This window comes from Magallana gigas, chromosome 3 (assembly GCF_963853765.1).
Source record: "Magallana gigas chromosome 3, xbMagGiga1.1, whole genome shotgun sequence".
Classification (NCBI taxonomy): domain Eukaryota; kingdom Metazoa; phylum Mollusca; class Bivalvia; order Ostreida; family Ostreidae; genus Magallana; species Magallana gigas.
Window position 1 is genome coordinate 42,619,146 of NC_088855.1, and position 23,509 is coordinate 42,642,654.

Genomic DNA, 23,509 nt, shown 5'->3' on the forward strand with positions numbered 1-23,509 from the left:
TTCACTTGATAGGAAATAAAATGAAATGCAGTGACAGTAGAGGAGAGGAAGTGCTTGTTTAAAACTCTTTTAAAAATCCAAATGCTACCGAAACATTACCAAAATCGCGTTGGGGAATCGTCTTTATCACAATGGTGACCATGTGTATATTCCAACTTTACAAACTGCAGTAGTTCCTCAGTAATATTATGGATGACGGAACGGACAACGGAATTTAAAGAAAAAAACTCGCTTTATTCGTTGTTTTTCTTTTTGTACACACTGTACAAGAATGGAATATTTCTATATATTCATATGCATACCGTTTACTCTTGTTGCTCCACCCTCTCTGTTTTGGTCACCTTTGTCATAAACTTATAACAAGACATTGTCTTTACACTTTCTATTCGATAGGTCATAAATTCTGACGCTTGATTTTCCACGGCGGATAAGAACATCTTAGTAATCTTAAAGTAAATAAAATGAAATGCTTTATTGTTTTATAGCGGCAGTTTTATTAAAGACAAAATTCCTCGTAAGTGGTCAACATTTGCTCGGTGTAGAAGCCCCTCCCCCCCTTCCTCCCAGTTTTATCTCTCCGGAAAATTGACAAGATGAATTTATTTTCCAGAAATCTACCGGATACTAAAAGTTATGTTTGATAAAGGAGTCCTCTTTACCCTTAAAAACTAACGTATATGTATGCAAATGATAAGCTGGTTCATTGTGTGTATAATTGAAAAACAATACATTATCTAAAAATCAGACAAATTCTCAATTCAAAAACAAAATGGTACAATTATTTGCGTTTCCATAAAATTGCAAGTGGAACCAAAAATTAACTCCCTTTTCCTCATTGTGTTTCCTCCTCAGCAAATGATCTTCACACATTTACATACAGACTGTAGAAGAGACGTGTTCAGCAGAGCAGATGCTCGCGAGTGCACGCCAAAATCCCCTATACCTGCAACCAAAATTTGGGCGAGCGCTCGCGAGCACCCTCTCTGCAGTCAGAACACGCCTTGGTACCAAGATCGTCTAGATCAGGTACTTTGCTGAATGGTTAATAACTCAACATCCATATTCTTTATAAGTTAATAGTTTAATTTTTACTGCATATAAAAAATCAGTGTACATTTATGTACAAATATACATGTATATATAATTACAAAAGATCCTAATTTACAATATAATTCAAAAAATAATATAAGTGATTGAAGAGTTCATGATATGTACAATGAAAATATTGGAATGGTTCGTGTCCCTTGTAGAAATAGAAATATTACATGGATATAAATGACATAAAAATATACTGCAAACATTCCTTACATTCCACAACTGCTCTCTATACATATTCATAAAATGATATTTATCAATATAGCATTAAAAATTCCACATATGCACATGGTAAAGTTTAACAGCCTTATGAATTGCCACACACAAAATGATATGTAATAAACCATAGCTGTTACAAAATGACATGCAATAATGTAATAAATGTAATCAAAATTGAGTTCCTATCTCACAACACAGTTGTTCATCTCTCGGGAAACCGAATAACAAAGTTGATATGTATCAGTCATAAAAAGTATAAAAGCATCCACTCTGGACTAACACTAGGCAATGATATGTACTAGTTAAAATCACAGTACCGTTATACACAAATGATGAGTTTCACTGAGTAATAAATGTAACAAAATGGTTGAATATGACATTGTCAGGAAACTTTTTCTATCCGTATACCGTACTTAGAATTAAAATTACAACAATGAAAATTCTGAAATGCAGTAATATTTATCAAAATAATCCCAATGGAATGTTAAAGATCCTGAGTTCTACACAGTAACATAAAATCAAGGATTGCGCTTCCTCCGATTCTGTGCGCATTAAAAACAGCCTTAAATTCAATGAGAATATTAGGATTCAAACTTCGCATTGTTTTATATGCTACCATGAATTCGTGTAATTTTGTTTCATCAGCACTGGAATGCAAATATTCACAACACATCAAAATGTTATGGCACAAAAATTATATGTCAAAACAACAGCACAATAAATAATGGCACAATACCATTAAAATCTTGTGCATCATACAATTAAGAATACAACCTTGATTTAAAAAAAAAAAATTTGTTTGCATATACTTGAATCGTTCCCCTGGTAATACATTAAAAGTGGTCAAATACCAAATTAACAAAGAACAGAATTCCAGAAGAATGGTTAACATTAAACATGATACAGGATACGATACTAGATAAATGTCCTTTCTGTAATTTACACAGAAAATCTGCCTACTACATACAAAGTACTTTGGGATAAGAAACGACACAAGGTGTGGCATGGAAGAATGGAAGGATTCGCGCCCAGTCAAATGCTGGGCTGCTAAGAGTTCCGTAACATGTATCGCTGTAGGATAAATCCGATGAGGAGAGTGACTAACGTAAAGCTGGCTTTGATGACCGTGCCCACATTGAAGAACGGACAGTAAGGACACTGGTACGAGCCGCACACGTAACACACGTTCAGATTGAACAAACTGTACGTCGAGTACATAGTTGTGTTGTGCATACCTAGCAATAAAGAAGGAAAATTCATGAATTAAGAAATATGTCAAGCTATATAAAGGAGGCTAGTGGTCAACAAAATGCCCATCAGTTCTAAATTATATTTTAAGGTATTTTTTTTTGGATAAAAACTAAGGTTAAGTAAATTCTTAAATGTTATAGCTTTAAAATTTGAATAATTATCTATATATTTATACATACAAATGTAGCTCTTCATCTAAAGAAGATAAATATAGTATAAAATGTTCACGACCATCTAGTCTTAAATTACGTGTACCGGTAAATCGAGAGCAGTGTGTGCAACTTACCTGGCTCGTAGTAATCGTAGACACGCATCTTGTGTTGGATTGTCATGTTAGCCACCGGGTACCATCTGTGTGCCTCCAAGTCTACACAGGTCTGTCTCTGATCAAGCTGTCAATATAATTATACATGTAAATCAATCAGTACAGCTTTACTGAAGAATACAATGGCAATAATCATTATTCAAATATATATCTGTGAAAAAAGTTAGAAGAGTTTGATTTCAGCCCCAATTTAATATTTCCCACCCAATCCTTTAAAATTTATTATGCTGAAGAAATATATAGTTTCTTCGTGAAATATTTTGTTGATAAATTTTGCTTACATATTCAAAGTAGAAGACCACTTTTCTTTTGTAGAACTCGGCTCGCTTGAGATTGGATGGAGAGGTGGGACTATTGACCAGGGCTCGCAGAGTGTCGTTCATAATCACGTAACCGGTAGGGATGTCGATTTCCAGGACTGTCAGACCTGACTGCTTGCTGCGTGTCTCATACACCCAACTAAAACAAAAAAGACATAAAAATAATTATTGATACAAAATAAAACAAAAAGATCATTTTAAAAATAAGAAATAATATTGTCGTGTGACTTTTGAAGTCTCCCACTTTTCTATTTCTAGCATACAACTTACCTGACACATGGTGTCATTCGGATTGTGGAGAAATTTCTGCCACTGAACTCAATGTTGTAGTTGTCCAACAAGAAGAATTGGATAGTATCCACCGGGTTACGGATTTGCCATGGATATTCTACATTGACTGTTGTGGTCAACTAAAACAGAAAAACAGAATGCATAATAAACCCCTTAAAACCAATTTTTAAGCTTAGATTCAGAAATATAAATAGAAGAATATTCTCATAAACCTCCTCTTTTAAGATAAGATAACTAAATGTACAATATACATGTACTTGTCGTGTGGAGAATATTGCTCTTATATATACACTATATAGCGGTATGTACATGTATATGTAAATCTTCAGACCTTTAATATTGATACAGTTCTATAAGTTTACCTGAATTAGTGTTCTGCCTGTTCCCTTCACTGCCACTCGGACTTGGCCAAACACTTTGGGTAGCTGAAAAAAAAAATCAACAGATCAACCATAAAATTTCTGCTTCAAGAAGTTTTATGTCTGCATCTTTCACACACATTTTCTTTGATAAAGATTTTGGCAGTTATATCTGTCACATCTGAGCCCGTGATTTGCTTGCTGGGGAAGGGGGAAGGAGAGGGGGGAGATACCTACCCAGACTTCCTGCATCACGGTGTAGTTGTCTTTGGCCATCATGAAGGCATCATTCCACTCTGGGGAAGCAGAGGATTCCAGCTTCAGGTCCATGCTGAACACGTTCCTGTTGGGGTCGACCAGGGTGAACTCAAACAAAGCCTCCATGGCGGCCAAAGTGTCCTGAAATGTCACACAGACCATATTATTTGGCATTATAAATTGCTACTATCTTTAAGAATTCTAATACAATCACAAGTCCCACCAGTGTAGTTTCTTGAATACCATGTATATATATTGAAGTTACTTAGTTTGAAAAATAATGACCTTTTTATGTTCAAAACATATTTTTTATATAAAAATGTTGGTACCTGTGTAGAGGCAAAAGCTCCAAAGGTATTCCTCATGGTTTGTAACCACTTCATCATGGAGTCCCTCTGTTCCTTGATAAGTCCGCTGGTGCTGTCAGAGCTTGTTGTGGCCCCGAAGTGATTGATGTGTGCTAGCAATGCGTAGGATGTCGACTGTACGGCGTAACCATCGTTGATCAGCGGTAGGCGTGGCAACATGTACAACACGGTGTTGACGTACTCTGACGGATTCTCTCTGATCTCATCGTCCGAAAAGTAATGTTCTGGCTCTACAAAAAAAGGAAAAATAAGATTACAAGAAATATATGTAGTACATGTACATGTTCCCTTTTTGATGATAATTGAAGATGATATGGGACATCTCCATCTCCTACCGAAAAATATACAATAAATTCAAGTATAATTTTTTTCTTTCCTATAATTGTTACCTAACAGCATAGAGAAATGGGTTAGGGCATATTAACAAATCTGTTAGTCATGAGTTTGAATCCAACTGGAGCATTTATAATTTTTACCTTTTCCAAAAATGTTAAAACATTTTTTGGTAAAATTTTGCAAAAATTCTAAACCAGTGAAAGTATTTCAATTAAGATATATATTTATCCACATAAATATTGACAGGTGTCTCATACCACCTTAAAAACTGTATATTATTTTATGAAATTTATAGGCTAGTTGAGAAAAACCATCTTTTCGTTATCTTTGTTTTAAATAGTTTATATCACTTTTAGCACAAAAATGATTGTTTAATTCCTATATACAAGTTCAGTAGGTACATACTTGTTCTAACATGCTTCCACAAGGAATCAAACACCGCCCGACTCCTGACACTGCTGAGGGACAGGGCATAGGATGTTATGGCCAGGTGGAAGACCTCTGTGATTTTGTTCACCTGTTGAGACAGGTATTCTGAGGCCCGCTGTTTGGCCTTCTCCATACAACTCTGCGATTCCTGCAAAAAAATTGAAAAGTTTGATATCAGACTGGTGATTTGTAATAAGATGCAATTTCAAGTTCAAAAGAAAGAAAAGAAAACCTGAGAAACTATTACTAGGGTATAATATATTTCTAATTTGCAATACATTAATTTATCTCTATATACTTGATAAAAATAAAACTTTGGGCATGGTTTGAGCAAATGATCTATGAAGTTAATCAATATGGTAAACATTTTTTGAAAATAAACAATTTAACGTACCATAGAGGTGTCCTTGATTTTGTACAACGCGATTAAGACATATGCTGTCAGGGGTACAGGATGGGCTCGTAACGTGTCATTCTCTACTGCCTCTCGCAGAGATCCCTAAAAATAATATATATGTAAAAAAAAATGGCTCAAACTGACCAAACAATTTATCACAACTTTTTCAGAACGGACAGGTGTGTAGGAAGACTGTGGAGGACTCACAAAGTTCCTGTCGTAGACGGGGACGCCAGGCAGCTCGTTGAATTCTCCGGTCACGTTGTGCTGCTGACTGCACAGCCACAGCACCATCTTGTTTATCAACTCCAGGGGGATGAAGAAGTCCTTCTCCCACTCACCAAACTTGGCCTGGAACAGCGACTTGGCCACAAAGGCTGTCAGCCTAAAACAGGGTTCAGAAATAAGTCAATACAATTCTCATAGTATCCTAAAACATTAAATAAATGTACATTTAGTTAAAATTGATAACAAACAATATGGATATTTTACAGTCTTTGCACCATCTCACCAGACGCTAGGTTTGGGGTCATCCCTAAACATGCGGAAAGATCCGTCCTGATTCATATACCCCATCTGTCTTTGTAGAGCTAAAGTAAACGTAACAAATGCATTAATAATTCTGATGGACAAATGCAAACAACTTTGAAACACACTCAACAAAATGTGCTCCTAAACGATTAACCTTCATTGTTTTCATTGTCTCATAAAATGCAGTAAATATAAGATACCTGGTATCTTGTATTTAGGCAAGTTATTTATTGCAAGTTTAACTTTAATGGCAATTTTTAACTGACTTCATTTGAAGTGTTATATTCCATAAAAAAGTTTAAAATATTGCGAAAGATTAGCACAAATCTCCCACCTATATTCATGTATTTAAGGGTCCTCTGTAGGATGTCATTGCTGAGCTGTTGATTTGCTTTCTTGAACTTGAGGGTCAACAGGTTGTAAGCAAAATTAAACATGTTCATTTCTCCGGACCCGTACGGTCTGTACAGAATGTCCTCGGCAGTCGGGAATTCCTGGAAGAATCCTGGGGTCACCACATCACCTGTTTAACAGACCAACACAATTCTATTACAAGTGACCAAATACAAAACTTGTATTAAAGGTACCATTATATACTGTGAAACCATCCTAAATCTCTGGATCAATTCTGTAGGTAGATCAACTGTTCATTTTTAATTGCTTCTTAGTTTCCAAGGCTGATAATAGTTTTAATTTCATCTAAATGAACAACTTGTCCATTTCTAGGCTTCTTACTCTCAGTTTAGCAAACGGTTTTAAACAGTACTTGTGTTTATATCAAAATACAAATATGGATAAAAGATTTCAAATCAGATATTAGTTATTGGTAAATTCTTTGCTAGGTGTATGTACATGTATGCTAGCTGTCCTTACCAAAGACAGTGACATGTCCCTTGGGAGAGCCGGGGACAAACTGGTGGTAACGCTGCTCCGGAACGATGAACTGATCGGAGACATTCACCTTCAGATCGGGGATAATCATGGATCCAGACGTGATCATGTCAATCAAGTAGGGGGTGTGGTACATGTTCTCTATTCCATCTGACTATTAAAACAAGGGAGACAATTGTGTATCAAAGTCCATCGAGGTATTGGGCAATAAATACACTGCACATCACGTATGCAATGAATACATTTCTACATGGGGAGATATTGGCAATTCGGTTTCTTTAAAATTGAAATATTTGTTAATGGTGCTGTTTTCCCTATAAAAACCAACTTCTGCATCCAGGCAAAATTACCTAATTGACCCCTTTAAGGTTACTGAGGTATTGCTTTTTTGCAGGGCAAATTGATAAAGTTTGGTGAAATATGATACAATGAAAATTGTTTAAATCAAAGTCATTAAATTATTTACCAACTTAAACTTTCCAAACTTTATCATTTTGGACAGCAAAAGAGCAGTTATTGTGAAGAGGTCTATATGATACTTAAATGAAATTTAGACATTTCTAAATGCAAGTTACATGTGTAGTTGTGCTTTATGATACTCAGAATTGCATAAGTATATTTGATTGAAAGAACTGATCCACTTACTGAGACATAGATAGTTCTGGTGACAATGTCTCTCTCGAGGAAACACCAGGCACTGACGGTGAAGTTAAATGTTCCCTGCACCATGTTGGGGACAAGAGGCATGAAAATGTCCTTGGATTCACCAGGCTCCAACTGCAAAGACCAAAATACAACCTTTAATGCCTACCAACATCATATATTAAGAAACACTTGCAATACTTGCAGATGTTTTATTAGGATAAGATATTATGAGGGTGTTAACTTACAAATACAATTGTCTGGTGATCTCCATTGTGTCGTCTGGGGGCGTAGGATTGTACGAAGCCTTCATCTCCGACGAGAACCGAGTCATAGTCAGGGGAGCCCTCCATGGTAACAAGCACCTGTCATGGACAAATATATCAATCAGAGTTTAGGATAATTAAGTCTTTCAAAAAAATATAAAAACACACTTTCTTCAAATCCCTGAGAATTTAGACAAAACCCTTACCTCAATAAACTCGTCTCCAAACCAGTAGTTAAACACAGTCACCCTGACTCCCACTTGTTCTCCTCGAATGATATGTTCCGGACATTCCACAATAATGTACATGTACCTTGTGGCATCGTACTACAGAAACAAAAACTAGTTTATCAAAAATTACTCTAATACGAACATAATTTACTGAATATTCTTAAGCTTTCTCCGAGGAGATGTGAAATGAGGAGATGTGAAAATTGATGGGAATCTTTCATAAGAAGGTTGAAAACAACATACCTGAATAGGTGAGGGTTGGATCCCTAGACCCAGATTTCTGCTCATGGACACACCGTGAATAACCCAGGTAAGGGGGTATTTAGGGACGGTCACCCTGAAGTCCACTTCACCATCAGGTCTGTACAACAGAATTTATATTAATTAATGACAATTCTTTTACATACTTGCATAGATTTTTAATTTTGATAAATAAAGTATTTCTAAAATATACCTTGCTTTCTTAAAGTGTAATGAAATAAGTGTCACTATGAAATTAACTACAATCAGAAGAAATTCTGAAAGTACTATTTCACTTAAAAACTTTATTTTGCAAGATCTTTCCCTAATATTTCCTTGATACAAATACAGAACACATAAAATGAATGTCAATGAACGCCTTTACTGAAACAATACATGATTTTTGTGTGTATGTTTGTGAAAAGCAATTGTCTTACTTGGTAAATGTTTCTTTCCAGGCCCAGGAACTGTCCTCATAAAACCGGAGCACACGACTGACCCTGTTAATCATGTTGAGGGTCATGTTGCTGTGTCTAGGATCCTCCATTGGACCTACAACCACAAAAATAAAATTCCATCAAATTGTCATGCAAAATCTTCCGAAAAATATTCTAATCAGCTAAAATCAAAATCATTCTGCTTACTGATATTCTCTGAAAAATGTGTATTTCAAGAACTACTCCACAAATCAAAAGCCAGATGTCCAGTAAGTAATAGGACACAATAAGTAGAGTGGACTTACAGTTCTGTTCGTCGGCCCAGTCTGTTTGACATTGGTTTAAACCATCACAAGTCTCGTTGACGTGGTAACAGAAGGCTCCGGAGAAACACGGCAGGTAGTCCGGGTCATTGTGACACTTTAATTCTGTGCCTGGATGGGTCATAAAAAAGATGACATAACCATCAAACACAGAAGAAATGAGGAAGGATACAGAGTTTTGTTACAGATAAATATACTTTTAACAATCTAATTTGATATACAATTACCAAGCCATTTACATATTTTAAGACAATTTTTTGTGATAATGACAATTCAGAACAATTGAATGAAAACTACATTTGTAAAGGAAAAGCATTAAAAACTATTTCTTTAATGTGTACTGGTTAAAAAAAGAGTGGTTAAAAACTATTTCAGCTAAGAGCAGCTCCTTGCTTACTTGTAATGGGAACTCTGTTAACTGTGAGATCTGACATCACCAACAGGCCAGCATCCTGACAACAACAAAACAAACTTACTTTACATTGTTAAACTTCTGTCATGTGAAAATTAATCTGGTGAATTCAATTTATTATAAATTTATGATCCACCAATAGCACCTTGCGCAGTAAAACCTGTGAGTAAATGCAACAAAAACACAACAAGGATTCATGTACATACGAATGTCTCCCTTTCAATGCTTCCAGATTTAATACAGTTCATCAATTGTGCTACAGAAATGAAGACAAATTTATACGTAATGTGAATCGAGTTTCTCCATGACGCAAAGTTACCCTGAAGGTGGTGTTTGCGTCGATTCCGTGACCGCTGGCGGTGTAGAACTTGTACTGGTATTCCACTTCACTCTTCCTCCACAGGTGCTGCCAACTCTTGCGCCCAGAGTCGTACGTGTTTAACTCATCAATTATCTACAAAACAAGGAAACCCTCAACATAAGTATACCAGCATGAATTATGTGTATCTGTGATTTCAGTATACACTGGTCTACATGTTTCCACGTGCTTCTGACTAGATACTTACGGTCCAGTGATTTAAGCCGTCATTCAGTCCTCGTTTGTAGAGATCTAGTGGAATGGCGGCAAATGCTACATATGCACCCGGGTCGGCAGTGGCCAGAATCTCCACCGTATCACGTGTGAAATCTTTTCCTCGATTTACTTGCGCACCAACCTTAAAAAAAAAAGAGCTCAGTGTCATAAAACAAGAATAGAACCCAGTACAGCCTTTTTGTATCAAATTATTGACTGTGCTATAGTTAACATAAAAGTACTGAATCACATATAAACAAATCAGACATCAGTTTGAATAGATGTATTTTCAGGATTATACATGTATATGTTAATACCACCCCACCCCCTTTTGTAACATGAACTTGTCCAATGCATGAATTGAATCTCTGCAACAAAGTAGTGCCCCACCTTGTTATTGGCAGTTCCATCCACAAAGAACGTTAGTGAGTCCACCACGATCTCCTCGGGCTGTCCCGACAAGTAATATACTACGACTCGAGCTGTCGGAACCATGTCTCGAGATAAAGCAATAGCAAAAGATTTCCTGCGAGATAACATTTCCAATTCTTCTCCCACCAAAATATTGCCACCTCCAACAACCTAAAAACAAAATAACACATTAAAGTTGTTAGTTTTTCATAGTATAATAGACAGGTGCAATAAATGTATACAAATTTCAATATGTTAGCAAAGAATTCTTTTTTATCATCTAAATAATATTTAAAAAAAAAAAAACCCTGACTGACCTGATAGAAGATCCTTGGGACATACAAGCTGGTTTTGACGTGGAACAACATGTAGGTGTTGACCTTGGGACTGCTGGTAGAGGTCGACAGGGTGATGTAACTGTTACTGGGGGAGTAGAACCTAGTGGTCATCATGGTGATAGGTGGGGTGGTGGTGTCTGCCTCCCAGCGTGCCTGAATAACAGAAAACACAGGTCCACAATTTATTTATACAATTTACATGTTCATATTACTCCACAAACTCTTTGAAGGAAGGGTGAAAACTACAAAGTACTAATTTCATTTTGAACATTTCCAAAAATTCTTTTTTAAAAAGATGCTATGAAACGGATGGATGATATTCTCAATAATCACTAATTAATTCCACAAACTTTTCCTGTAACTTACGGTGAGTTTAAGGCTTTTTATAGTGTTGTCCATTGTGATTTTGAATTGTGCAATTCCCCCACTGGGTGATTTACTGGACGCAAAGTATGGTAGCGTGCTGCCTTGGGGCTCTAAATCCAGCCGTACCTTGCTGCTGCTAGACACAGGGGTGCCATCGTATCTCATTACTGCCACCTGAAAAACATGATTTTACTGTAAGTCGTTTTAATTCCACAGTCTTAAAATTTCACTTTTGCTATTAAAGTACCAATCGCGATGGTTTTAACTTCACGCTGCTTAAAAACCAATTGATTAGAATATAAGCATCGAAACGTTTTTGAAAACTAATGATGGTATTCACAATGGGTTTAATTTCGCTGGAAAATATTAAATCGCGAGCATGTCATCACCATTGCCTTATTACTTATCTCCCATACAGTTATTTCATTTAATTCTCTTCAATTCAATCATGAATGTTCCATGAAAAAAGAGATACTTATTTTCCCATCAATAAAATTTTTTACAGCCTGATGAATTCTACACTGTATTTTTGTTTATATAACACTGAAAATAGCAAATACGTAGTATTTATATGTATAAACTTTTTCTTGCAATTTTTATTCAAATCAACAGAATATGGAAAACATATCAGGAATTTTTTCACAAAAAAAAAATATCTTCAATCTTACTTGAGCTAAATATTTTGACACTGGATATATGCATTGCATGCTAGCCATGCTTAAACAATAGAAAACCACTATGACCACCTTTTTACCTCTATGTTGAGTAAGTGAATTTGTAATAACGTACAACAAAAATAATTCATATTCTTTTTTACCTGAACAGTGAGGACGCTGTCTGGTTTGAAGGTTCGCACCTTATCCCCGACCCACTGGAGCTTGACCCCCGACTTGTACAGCACTGTGCTGGCATAGCCCACCCTGGTCATTCGGAAGAACCAATCGTACACCGAGGCATTGAAGTGAAGCTCCACCCCCTCGAACCCACTGTACATCCCAAACTCATTGCGTAGTCTTGTTCGTATTTCATCCATATTGAACTCAAATGAGATTGGACCTCTCAGCTAAAAATACAAACTTAAGGTTAAGTACACAGACACAAACTCATAAAAACAAGATGTGTAAATTGTTTGTTCAGTACACATGAAAACGGCATTAATGATCAGTCTTGGGATAATTGACTACAGAAATGCATGTGAAACTGTGGTTTCATAAATATCTGCAGGAATCAAATTTTGTGTATTCAATTAAAATCACAGTTTCAAGGATACATAAATTTATGGCCAATGATCCTATCAATACAAATGTTAGCAGAAATTTCACTTCAATGAACATTTAATTTCATGGATCAACTCAATAACGAAATCTATGAAAATGGGTATACAATGAATATTGAGGAAACCACAGCATTCAGAGTTTCGTTACTGTTCTCATGTACTCACATAGCCCAGTGACTTCTGAATGGTGAAGGACCTTGGTTCGAAGACAAACCCGCTATTAATATTGTTGACACCGCCGTACATATTCTGTGGTTCCTTTACAGTCAATAGAACTGAGGCATTGCCCTCAATAGGTTTACCGGTCGTCATGCTGAATAACAGAAAACCAAAGATAATGAAAATTAATTTATGTATATCATATATAGGCTATTCAATCTGGTGAGGTAAATTACAATACATGCAGCATTAACTTGATTTCTAAGTGTAACATTTTTAAAAGGTATTGTACACTTGGGTATTATATTTTTTTACAAATGAAGAAACTTATATATTTTCAAATTTCAAATCTATGCAAATTATAATAAATATTCTGAGCAGACTTAAAAAGTGGGGGTATTGATACTTATTGTCTGAACACCCAGTATTATCTGACCAATACAAAGTCAAAATAAAATCCTTTCTCTTACTTTGCCATTATGATGCCTCCAACTGTGTTCACATTTTCTTGTATGTAGGATTTCACCGTAACATTCACATCAAATCTTGGGTCCCCTGAAGTCATAAAAGTAGCATAGCATGTACAATATAATTGCATGTGCCTAGTTACAAAGGTCAAATATTTGTCATCTACAAAATGCTAAACTGGCATTCATTAAATTTCAATAACTTACAGAATTCTTCAACCTGGAAATGCTTGTAATACGTGAACCCCTGAAAATAATATTGGTAAAGATAACACTAGTATATTAAGTTATATATATATGAAGTAAGGTAATCAATTCCTAGCCATTTTTAACAGCCAAATAAGTCAATCCTTTCTCAGAAATGTTCAAACTCATAATTTCAGATTGATTTGGACAGACTTAGGTGCTTTCAGGTACTTACATAACCATCCACCTGGATGCTCCAGTTCCCATAGTTTGGCTGGTCAGACAACATGAAGCTTTGACTGACAATTCCTGTGGAGAAAGTGAAATGTCACAGAGGCTTGGTGAATAACTGTTACAGTACATTATTTTTCTGTAATAGTACATGTTTTCAAAATCTGTCATTTTCAGACCAAACATTTCATGTAAACATTCGCTGATCATTCCGTGATCTCGCTGCCTCATAGTGCCAGCACTTCCCTTATTTCAAACTTAAACCCTGCTTAATGAAATAAACACCTTAAATTTATCTTTGATAAATGGTAATCCATAGCAGCACTGAAGGTATACATGTAGTATGTACTGTAGATTCTTTATTTTATGTGAGTACTTAATTTTTGCGATTCAACCGTTTTGCATCAAACCATTAGAATTTAAAATTGCAAACGCCAAATTTTAATCATAGTTTCATTTACTTTTCATATGTCTGAAAAATAAAAGCAAGATTCATAAATTCGCAAGATGTGATTCTTGTGATTTTTACGCAGATATTAATTCCTTGCATTTAATTAGTAATGTATTACATGTATACTGGTATCCGTACACAAAAGAGGATGAATGAATAGGTGATCAAAAGTTTGAGTCTCTATTTATACAATTTCTCAAGACTAAGAACAGCTAGTACATAGTACTGTACAATACATACCTCCAGCATTTGTCTGCACTGCAAGCCATCTTCTGACAGGGTACCCAGTAGGATCCTGTCAAAATGGAGGGAAAGAATCACTTATCAGGTAAAAGTACAAAGAACAAAAATACATTTTAAATTAGATATTCTTATTTGCAATTGATTACACACAAACAACTGATGCCTACCTTCACATAGATTGTCATACTTCCGTATTTTGGCATCATGTTTTGTTTGATTGGAAGAACTCTGAATGAAACTGAAAAAAAAAACCCAGTTACAATAAAGAAGTCATATGCATTTTACAGACACAAGTTCAAAAAGAGGAATCCATTTTTTTCCTGAGAGATTCTGATAACTTCTGTTAGTTGATAAGAACTACAAACAATACATATAGTGCTTGTGGTTGCCTACCATTTTGTCCTTGCTTGTAGATGGGCTTGCTGAGCTGGATGAACACAGAGGCCTGCTTTGGGTCGAACCCAATGTCCGTCTCATTGAAGAACACATTCCCAGAGTCTCCAGCTTTCCCCTCTACTCTCAGTTTATAGTGCCCTCTCTGAGAGTTAGATGGCATCTGTACAAAGGGTGGATAAGTTAACTTTACATACAAAGCACCTTTATTACACAGAATGTCATCTTTTGCTGCAATACAAGTTCTACCTTTGTGAAATTTCTGGGTACAATTTCTGCAAAATAGCTGTACAGTTAGGGTAAGAGTACTGATACTGCACATTAGATAATGTACAATAATTTTTCAGTTGTTTTAAAGCTTTGTACTAAATACACACTTTTTTGAATAAGACTCAATTTTCTAAAGCAAAAGATCTAACTCTTTAAATGATTTTTAAAATCATTTTTTAATGAATATAATTTCTGCAACCATGAAGAAAAAAGAGTACAGGTAAATTGCATGCATACAGAAATTGTGTAGATATTAAATTGAATACATTAATTTTATATTCACACACAGAGGTACTATTTAAAATCATTGACCCTTATCCTTACAATTATCTTTGAAAACAGAACCTACCCTCATCTGCATAAGCCTACTGCCAGGCCTTTCAAATTTTGTCGTAATTTCAGCATAAGCTACTTTATCTTGAACAATTGAAACTTTCACATCAAAGTATGGATATTCATTCATTCTTAATATTGTTGCAAATATTTGGATGACTTCATTTGGCCTGATTACATTTGGTGTTATAACCATATAAATTCTGAAATAAAAACCATTTTATTAATATATATAAAGTTATAAACACAAAACCTTAGTATTTATTTTAAAAACAAATTCCAAAACCACTATTTCTTGTATCAAGCTTGAAAAACTTTTTGCTTTTGTTGGAATATCACAAAGACACACTTTTAAAAATTTTGAATCTATTTTTTTTTTGTGGTGAACTTTTATTTGTTAAAATGATAAAGATTCAAAATCATGGATACATCTTAGGCTCTTAAATTCACAGAGATAACAATTATCAAATCCAAATAACGTACGGAGCCCTCTCCATTTTGTATCCACTGGTGTTATCTATGATGGTCTTCCTGTCCTGGGAGTCTGCAGATGTCCACAGGACAGCCATGGTTATTGCTAACAGCCACATGTTTACACCTTCATTTATGTGGCCTACAATAAAGTTTTTTTTGCACTTGTTACAAATATCAAATACAGATGTACAGGTATCATTTGTTGGTGTCTTAATTTGAATGTAATTTAAAAGTTAACACCTATTTTATAAAATAGATGTTAACTTTAAGGAAAATAGTTGTTTATCTTATGATACCGAGTTTCTAAAACACTGAATGTATAGTTAAAATTTTATTTCTATACTCTGTCCCAAGATATTTTGGATTCACGTTTGGCTTAATTGTTTGATATTTATAAATACCACAGGATCCAAACGATGTTCATTCAAAAGTATGAAAAATTTCCAAGATTTCTCAGTCAAAACGCCCCTGTTAGCTTATCAGGTTTCAATACAATGCTAAAAAATGTGATGTCTACGGAGATTTTGCATTGCAGCAAGCCCGGATGATAACGTTGAAATATTGCGCGATGTATTCCGAGTGTATTCCGAATGGAGAAAAGATGTAAACATTCCCCATTATAAATCTCCGTAAGGAATCTGTTTTCGTTCCTGTGAATTTTTCCGAGTGAAAGATGATAATGTGTCAATGAAATTATCTTGGAAAATATCCCTTTCAACTATTTCAATTGCACTTCTTTCACAGGTAAGTGTATTTTTATTAAAAATCGTCCAAACGTGAATCCAAAATATCTTGGGACAGAGTATAGTGTAAACAAAAAAGCGGAAGTGGATTAGATATAAAAATCATCGAAATTTGCTCATAAAAATAAGTAAAACATTTTTTCTTGAAAATCAAACACTTAGAAACAATGATAACAAATAAATATTACTTAAAAAAACACCAGAAAGTTTACAAATTTCGAAATAAGAAAAGTAAAGTTTTAAACCTCACCTTACGCAGGTGAAAAAATGGCGGCTTTGATATTTGAACTTACCAACTATGCGTAAATATAATTATTCGAAGTCAGTTGACATTTTCATGCTTACAAATTAACATTCTTATCATATCTTTCGCATATATCGACTTAATGTACAAATATTGGACATTAACTTGATTTTTACCTTGATTGAAAATATCAACATACCTGTGATATGACTCGATTACGAAGGTCAGGGTCACTTCCTATGTTTACCAATATTCGAATTGCCGAGCCCGATTACATTGAATGCCATTATACAGATATTGTCGCTGTTTTTGTTTAAGCCCTTGCCAATCTCCATTATAAAGGAACTTTGTATAAAGATATTGGAACTAATAAAATTTGGAATTATTCTATTTTATTGAAAATATGATGTCTAAGATGTTAAGTTAGATCTGATATTTAATTTGTTGATCATCCAGTCTCCTTTCTAAATTGATATTTACCATGTTTACCTGTATCAGAAATATAATGTTGATATACTAGTGCCATCTTTTGGCAAGTGTTATCATGGTTTTTGAAATTTGGTCGCAATTGACGCCCAGTGCAAACAGAAGGGAATATACACTGAAAGTTAATATAGTTAGGATATTTCGGAAGTGTAGTTGATGCGTCGTATATGTAATGAAACCCAAGTATTGTATGTAACCAGTTACTTGTAATCTCACTGAGTATTTATTCCGAATCGAACCATTCTCAGTTTCAGTTCTTCGACATAGATGGAACTTATGAAAAGACTTAACCAAATAATATAGAGGTAAAATAATATATATTCATCTTCAAACTTATAAATTTTGGTAAGATTTACCACAACAAAGTTGTAATTTGTATTCTCCACAGACTGTTTTATTTTTCCAACCTTGTAAAATAGAGAAACCAATTTAAGAAAAAAAAGGAATTTTAAGATATTTCGTGATCAAACAGACATACAATCAGATAGATAGATAGATAGATAGATAGATAGATAGATAGATAGATAGATAGATAGATAGATAGATAGATAGAGGATTGTGACGTTTTAAAACCGTTAAATCATGTTTAAAAAAGTTTATAATGTATCTTTTTTTTTGGAAATATTTTCATATTTTAAATTTTGATTTCTGATTTACATGTAACACCTTTTTTTGAAAGACAACAATTTATGCACATTGTATGTACTCTAAAGGTTGAAAAAAAAAATCATAAGTCAACAACTTCGTAAATTCATATTTATATTCGCATGAAGATACAACATGTACGTGTACTTGTAGTATTAAACACAACAGTAGAAACAATAAACGATAAATTCCTAAAAAATATACACTACATAGAATACACATATCTGCTAGCCCTTTTACATACATGTAGTATATGACTGATAGCTATAGAACTGTAGCTCTGCAGGAAACAGTGGTTGATATATTTTCAACAAATATAATCCGGTAGAGCCACTGTAAAGGTTCCGTAGAGAACAGAATGTATTTTTTGACAACTTTTAAATAAATCATTTGTTCATGAACGTCACGTGTTCAGCCATGCACGAAATGCAGTTATAAAACTCATCAACTCCATGTTTTGTCAAGCATAGAATGCTACACTTTGACACGCCCACTACATGTACATTTAAAAAAGATATTTTAAAACATTACAATACTCTGAAAAATTATAACTTTTTAGTTAATTTTTATTTATATAATTGCTCTACTAAATTTTGTTAGCTCTTATTTAGTTCAATTTTATACACTAAAGCTCTTTTTCTCACTCTTTTTGATCTGATGTGGAGGATGAATACACAGAAACGCTTAATTGATACCTATTACATGTAAATATAAATGTTCGGATCCATTTTAATCCATAAAAACAAAAATACATTTTTTTCACGACAGTATTATCAAATTGTCAATAATGAGTAATTAAAACAAATAAATTTAAACACATTAATAAGAGAAAAGAAAAGAGACCCAACCCCCACATTAAATAATTGTTCTTTAATGTGCCGCAGCGAAATCCCGTTTACTTTCTTGCTGAAACGTACACCTTGAAATCCTTTGGTTTTAGCGTAAGTCCATATTTACTGTCTACAACAGGGGGTTCTTCTTCAATGACGTCAAACTTGCACTTCTGCATAATGGTGCAGAAAAACAGGAAGAGTTCCATTCGAGCGAGCTGTTCTCCCGGACAACGCCGCTTTCCTGCTCCGTACGGCCGGAACAGATCGACGGCGGACCGGTTCACATTGCCGCCAGAATCCAGAAATCGGTACGGATTATAAACTTTCGGCTCAGGGAAGTTTTCTTCATCGTAATTAACAGACCAAAGATTCAAGAAGACCAAAGTCTTGGCCTTAATGTATATACCGTTTACGTGAGTGTCTTTGGTGGTGCTGTGCGGTAGAGCAAAGGGAAATATACACGAATGTCGCATTGTTTCAATGATGCACGCTTCTGTAAACGGCAACAGGGGATAATCGTCCATGGTTGGAAATCGGTCCATCCCGATCACTTCTCGGATTTCGGCGTGTACCTTTTCCTGGTATTCTGGATTCGTTGACATAAACAGTACAGTCCACTGTAAAGTGCTTGCAATGGTGTCGAACCCAGCTCCAATCAACTCCTGCACGGTGATCAGAATGTGTTCATCAGTGAGTCCTACGGAGAGCTTCTCTTCCTCGCTAATATCGTCCGTCATTTGAATCAGTGCGTCCGTAACGTCCCGGATGTTCATTTTGTTGAATGTATCCAGGTGTTCTTGGCGCTTCTTTAGACTGAATTTATTCATGGTTTCTAGTATACTCACGAATTTGTTGAAGGACCGTTTTGTAAAGTGTCTCATCCACGGCATTATGTCCACCGGGTTCCCGGCACCGGCAAAGGCCATAAACTCGTCGTTATTTTTCACGAGTTGCATGAAATCGGGATCGTCTCTTTTGTATCTTTTTCCAAAGCACAAAGCACATATAATGTTCCCAACGGAGAGATAGATCTCATTGTGAGGATCGACGGGTTTCCCGGGGGTAGCCAGAAAATTAGTGGTCAAAAACTCGGCCTCTTGAATAATAGCCTCTTCAATGGGATTATGACGTTTGTTGGTAAATTGTGCTATTACATTTTGGGCTATGCGCCGATGAAGTTGCCATCTCGGTCCATAGTCACTAAAACCCATGCTTTTGCCGTTTGCAATATAATTGAACGAATAGAAATTTGGTCTCCCCGCAAATTCTTCCGATTGCTTGACGCATACATGTTTCAGAGCTTGAAGTCCGTTGATGACCACCGTGGTATGGCTTCCCATTTTGATTTGGAATACATCCCCATATACCGAACGCAGGGATGTCAAATATTCGTGTGGTTTCTTTCCAAGACTGAGCAAATTTCCGAACAATGGCCACGCAAATGGTCCAGGAGCCGTTGTTGCTTTTTCACTGTTTTGAAACAAAAGAATGAAAGCACAGACGACGACAGCGCCTATTAAAATAACCGACAGAGGAATTGGAAGCACCGAAGATACTTGCAACATTTTGTTGGTGGACAAACCTCGCTCCCAGACTCAGACAGACGTGATCAAGGCCGCACACCCACCTGACAGTTGCGCAACTTATTTTGTTGACCAGTGGCCACCGGCGATTATAATTCGTGTCGGGAGAGAGCGACCGCTAGGGCAGCTAATTCATATGGACAGGAACAGATGAATGAACCCACTGTGTCAAAATGCTCCTTCTATAAACACAGCCAAGTTTCACCCGGTTTGATTGACAGCCAAGGCGGACCCTTATCATCCGCGCACTGGACCAAGGGCAGCAATGTTAAATATTTATCCGTTTTCCTTCAATTCATCATCGTTTGTTTAGGCATCTGCCAATCCGCAGGGGTAAGTAGAATTTATTTCGAACCAGTGCTGACCAAGGCAAGGTAGATAGAAGGATGATTGCTTTTTACTGGTCTTGATTGCGCAACTATAGAGATCGAAAGAATATGAAACCCACAGAAAACTCATTTGTTTGAAAAAATATCCGTCTGATGGTTTGGTTTGGTAAGCGTGGTACAATGACCGGGGGCCTACTGAAATCCGAGCTTAGTCAAGGTTTGACCTTTTGAACGGAATTATTTTCCTCCGCTTCTTAATACACCTGCGGAGAACCGAATACATGTGGATACAAAAATAAATGAAATCCTTAAACAAATTTCCCCGTGATAATGAATTAACATTTACTTTTTTATCATGCAAATACATTTAATCTGCATTCCCTTCAATATAATAAGAAATTCATTTTTTGTTTTTCAATTGTGGTTCATTTAAACAATATTTTATTATGTAAAAAATATTACATAATAGGATTGGGCAGCAGGCAATCTGCCTATTTGAGCCCTCTCCTTAAGAGTTTTTTAATTGTATAGTACACGCGTACGCAAAATTGTCTGCATAAATGTTTAATCCGTTTTTAGCTAACCTGAGTGAGGCCTTATCTTTTCATCTACAGAACCACTGGTCTAATTATGACCACACTTGGCACAACGTATCCTTTTGTGAATTTTCAATAGTGGAGGTAATGAGTATAAAATAAAAAAAGTGGCTGTTTAAAATTTAAAGTTTTATTTCTGAGAGTTAAAATGTACAGTCAGTGGAGGGAAAAGAGCAGCACAGAAGTAGTTTGTAAAAAGTTGAAAATTTTTCTCTGAAAAAATGCAACAACAGCACGTAAGCTCGAAATTTGTTATAACAAATTGGTCGTAAAACTTGAAAATAATTTACGTAAGAAAAGTCAAAAATTAGCTTGACAGCTCACTAGGAACAGCAGATATTGGAATTTATTGTCATCTTATGAAGTTAATTATGTAATAAATAAATGCAAGATTCGGCCCACAGTCTGGTTGGTTCATACGATCTGGCCTGTACTGTGCTTAAATGTAAGAACATTTTTACATTTTCTATAAAGAATTGCAAGTTTGATACATAGTTTTATGGCTTTAACAACAGCAATGAAATCTACACAGGCTTCGTTTAGGCCATAGAAAATAGATGGGTTTGAAGTATGCATGGAAATAATGTAGATCCTTTTCTGAAGAAGAAATCAGAAAATATGTTCCAAAGATATTGTCTGCATTAAATAAAATATAGTTTGTTTTGAAAAAGCAAAGAAATGTTTTTCATTAGGTGTCTTTTCAGAAAAAAACCTCTTATTTTAAGACAGCTTGCAAAATTGAGGAAAGTAAATGTTTTTTAAATTCAAAGGCAGAAATGCTTTAATTTTATATGCAGTCGCTGAATTGATGTTGTAAACTTTTTTATCGATCGTAAAAACTTAACATTTTTTAAATCAAAGTTGGGGTTTCCCCCCAAAAAGGGTTTATTTTTATATTGTATAATAATTACGAAATAAAAAATAAAAATTACTTAATAGGACAGCATCTTTTTACTAGTAAATACATTTCATATACAGGTGTTACACGAATCAAAATGTTCTCTTTACTTTAGATCAAAAGTTTTATTATCATAATATTTTGCATTTATTTTTGTTCTTGTTAAAAATAAATTTCAACGACGATAAATAAGCAGATATTGTCGTATTAAAAATCCTTTAAAATATCACTGAATGAATGAAAACGAATGGTCTGTTTTGTAAGCAGATGAAACGAGACACAACCTAAAAAAATGGAGTTCAATCATTCTGAACTATTTGCGGGTTCATTTTAAAGTAGTTCTGGGTAACCGAACCCGACTATTTTTGTTACACTGACCCACTGCTCTACTGATCTCCTCTCTCATGACAATAGTTGTACATTTGGAAGTAGAAGTCAGCAGAAAGTACAGACGTTGTTATAAATAAAGTAAAACTGTGAAATAGAACTTTGAATGGCGCTATTAACTGTAACGATATACGCTCATGTAAAGAAAAAAGGGGACGGACGACTTGAAGATGTGTCGTATTGTTTTTCATTAGCAACCCCCTACCCTGAAAAGAAAATATAAAAAGCCCTTCAATTTCTAGATAAAAAGGAGATCAGATCGTTTGTACGCTAAATATTACCACATTAAGGAATGAATTAAGGTCATTTTTCCAACACAGCATGTCGAAATACTGCATACCAACCCTTCACAGTTCTTGACTTGTATGAAAAAGTCTTATACAAGCATCACAAACCTCAGAAAGAGTATGTTGTCATAAATTCAAGTTCTGTCGCCATTGTCACTGTAACTTGTAAACGCTCTACTTCAATTTCCATGGAATTAAAGAAGCCTATATTGATAAATCGTCAACGTTGGAAGCCTATATTGGTATATCGTCAACGTTAGAAGCCTATATTGGTATATCGTCAACATTAGAAGCCTATATTGGTATATCGTCAACGTTAGCAGCCTATATTGGTGTATCGTCAACGTTAACAGCCTATATTATACAAATATTGACTGGGGTTGAGGGCAACATTGATTATATTAGCCCCCGAGGGACGAAATATTGCCCGACGCGAAGCGGAGGGCAATATTTTCGTCCCAAGGGGGCTAATATAATCAATGTTGCCCGAAAACACAGTCAACATTTGTTTTGTTATATGAAGAAACAAACCAAAAATTTAAGAAAGTAATTGAAAACAGATCGCCGTAATTTTCTCAGCTCAACAAAGAATTCAAGAATTCAAATTTGTGCAAAGTTCATTTCCAAAATATCCTCAGCATCAAACGGTCACTGTTGATATTCCGCCGACCGGAAGAATGAAAATA

The 23,509-nt window shown here is 35.2% G+C and overlaps 2 protein-coding genes across 3 annotated transcripts; both read right to left on the minus strand.

Annotated features, from left to right (window-relative positions):
- Window positions 1-1,062: 1,062 nt before the first annotated feature.
- On the minus strand, window positions 1,063-17,067 carry LOC105329066 (CD109 antigen). Of its 2 annotated transcripts, none has more exons than XM_066079883.1 (36): window positions 16,979-17,067; window positions 15,802-15,931; window positions 15,335-15,521; window positions 14,716-14,878; window positions 14,490-14,560; window positions 14,320-14,374; window positions 13,633-13,706; window positions 13,419-13,458; window positions 13,215-13,299; window positions 12,751-12,898; window positions 12,127-12,372; window positions 11,310-11,483; window positions 10,923-11,096; window positions 10,585-10,776; window positions 10,187-10,336; window positions 9,940-10,074; window positions 9,606-9,660; window positions 9,191-9,319; window positions 8,886-9,000; window positions 8,452-8,569; window positions 8,185-8,304; window positions 7,961-8,077; window positions 7,716-7,847; window positions 7,053-7,224; window positions 6,514-6,702; window positions 6,160-6,238; window positions 5,856-6,033; window positions 5,646-5,750; window positions 5,228-5,399; window positions 4,448-4,716; window positions 4,098-4,259; window positions 3,864-3,926; window positions 3,481-3,620; window positions 3,172-3,349; window positions 2,852-2,957; window positions 1,063-2,549 (listed from the first exon to the last, which is right to left on the minus strand). In XM_066079883.1, exons 2-36 carry the CDS (start codon window positions 15,906-15,908, stop codon window positions 2,362-2,364), a joined length of 4,788 nt encoding a protein of 1,595 aa, XP_065935955.1. In that variant the 5' UTR covers window positions 15,909-15,931; window positions 16,979-17,067; the 3' UTR covers window positions 1,063-2,361. The 2 variants fall into 2 exon arrangements, with proteins under 2 accessions (XP_065935955.1, XP_065935956.1); XM_066079884.1 differs by having other exon boundaries at window positions 16,956-17,007.
- A 1,687-nt stretch (window positions 17,068-18,754) lies between these two features.
- On the minus strand, window positions 18,755-20,925 carry LOC105329067 (cytochrome P450 1A5-like). The gene has a single exon (XM_011430220.4). The coding sequence runs from the start codon at window positions 20,306-20,308 to the stop codon at window positions 18,806-18,808; it is 1,503 nt and encodes a 500-aa protein (XP_011428522.3). The 5' UTR covers window positions 20,309-20,925; the 3' UTR covers window positions 18,755-18,805.
- Between the last annotated feature and the right edge of the window lie 2,584 nt (window positions 20,926-23,509).

Excerpts from the sequence above, each read along its gene's own strand:
- LOC105329066 (XM_066079883.1), bottom strand. The coding sequence starts at position 15,908 with ATGTGGCTGTTAGCAATAACCATGGCTGTCCTGTGGACATCTGCAGAC. Across the intron at positions 13,707-14,319 it reads AGTGCAGACAAATGCTGGAG|GAATTGTCAGTCAAAGCTTC; the intron begins GTATGTATTGTA and ends CTTTCTCCACAG. Across the intron at positions 13,300-13,418 it reads TTTCCAGGTTGAAGAATTCT|GGGACCCAAGATTTGATGTG; the intron begins GTAAGTTATTGA and ends TTATGACTTCAG.
- LOC105329067 (XM_011430220.4), bottom strand. The coding sequence starts at position 20,308 with ATGTTGCAAGTATCTTCGGTGCTTCCAATTCCTCTGTCGGTTATTTTA.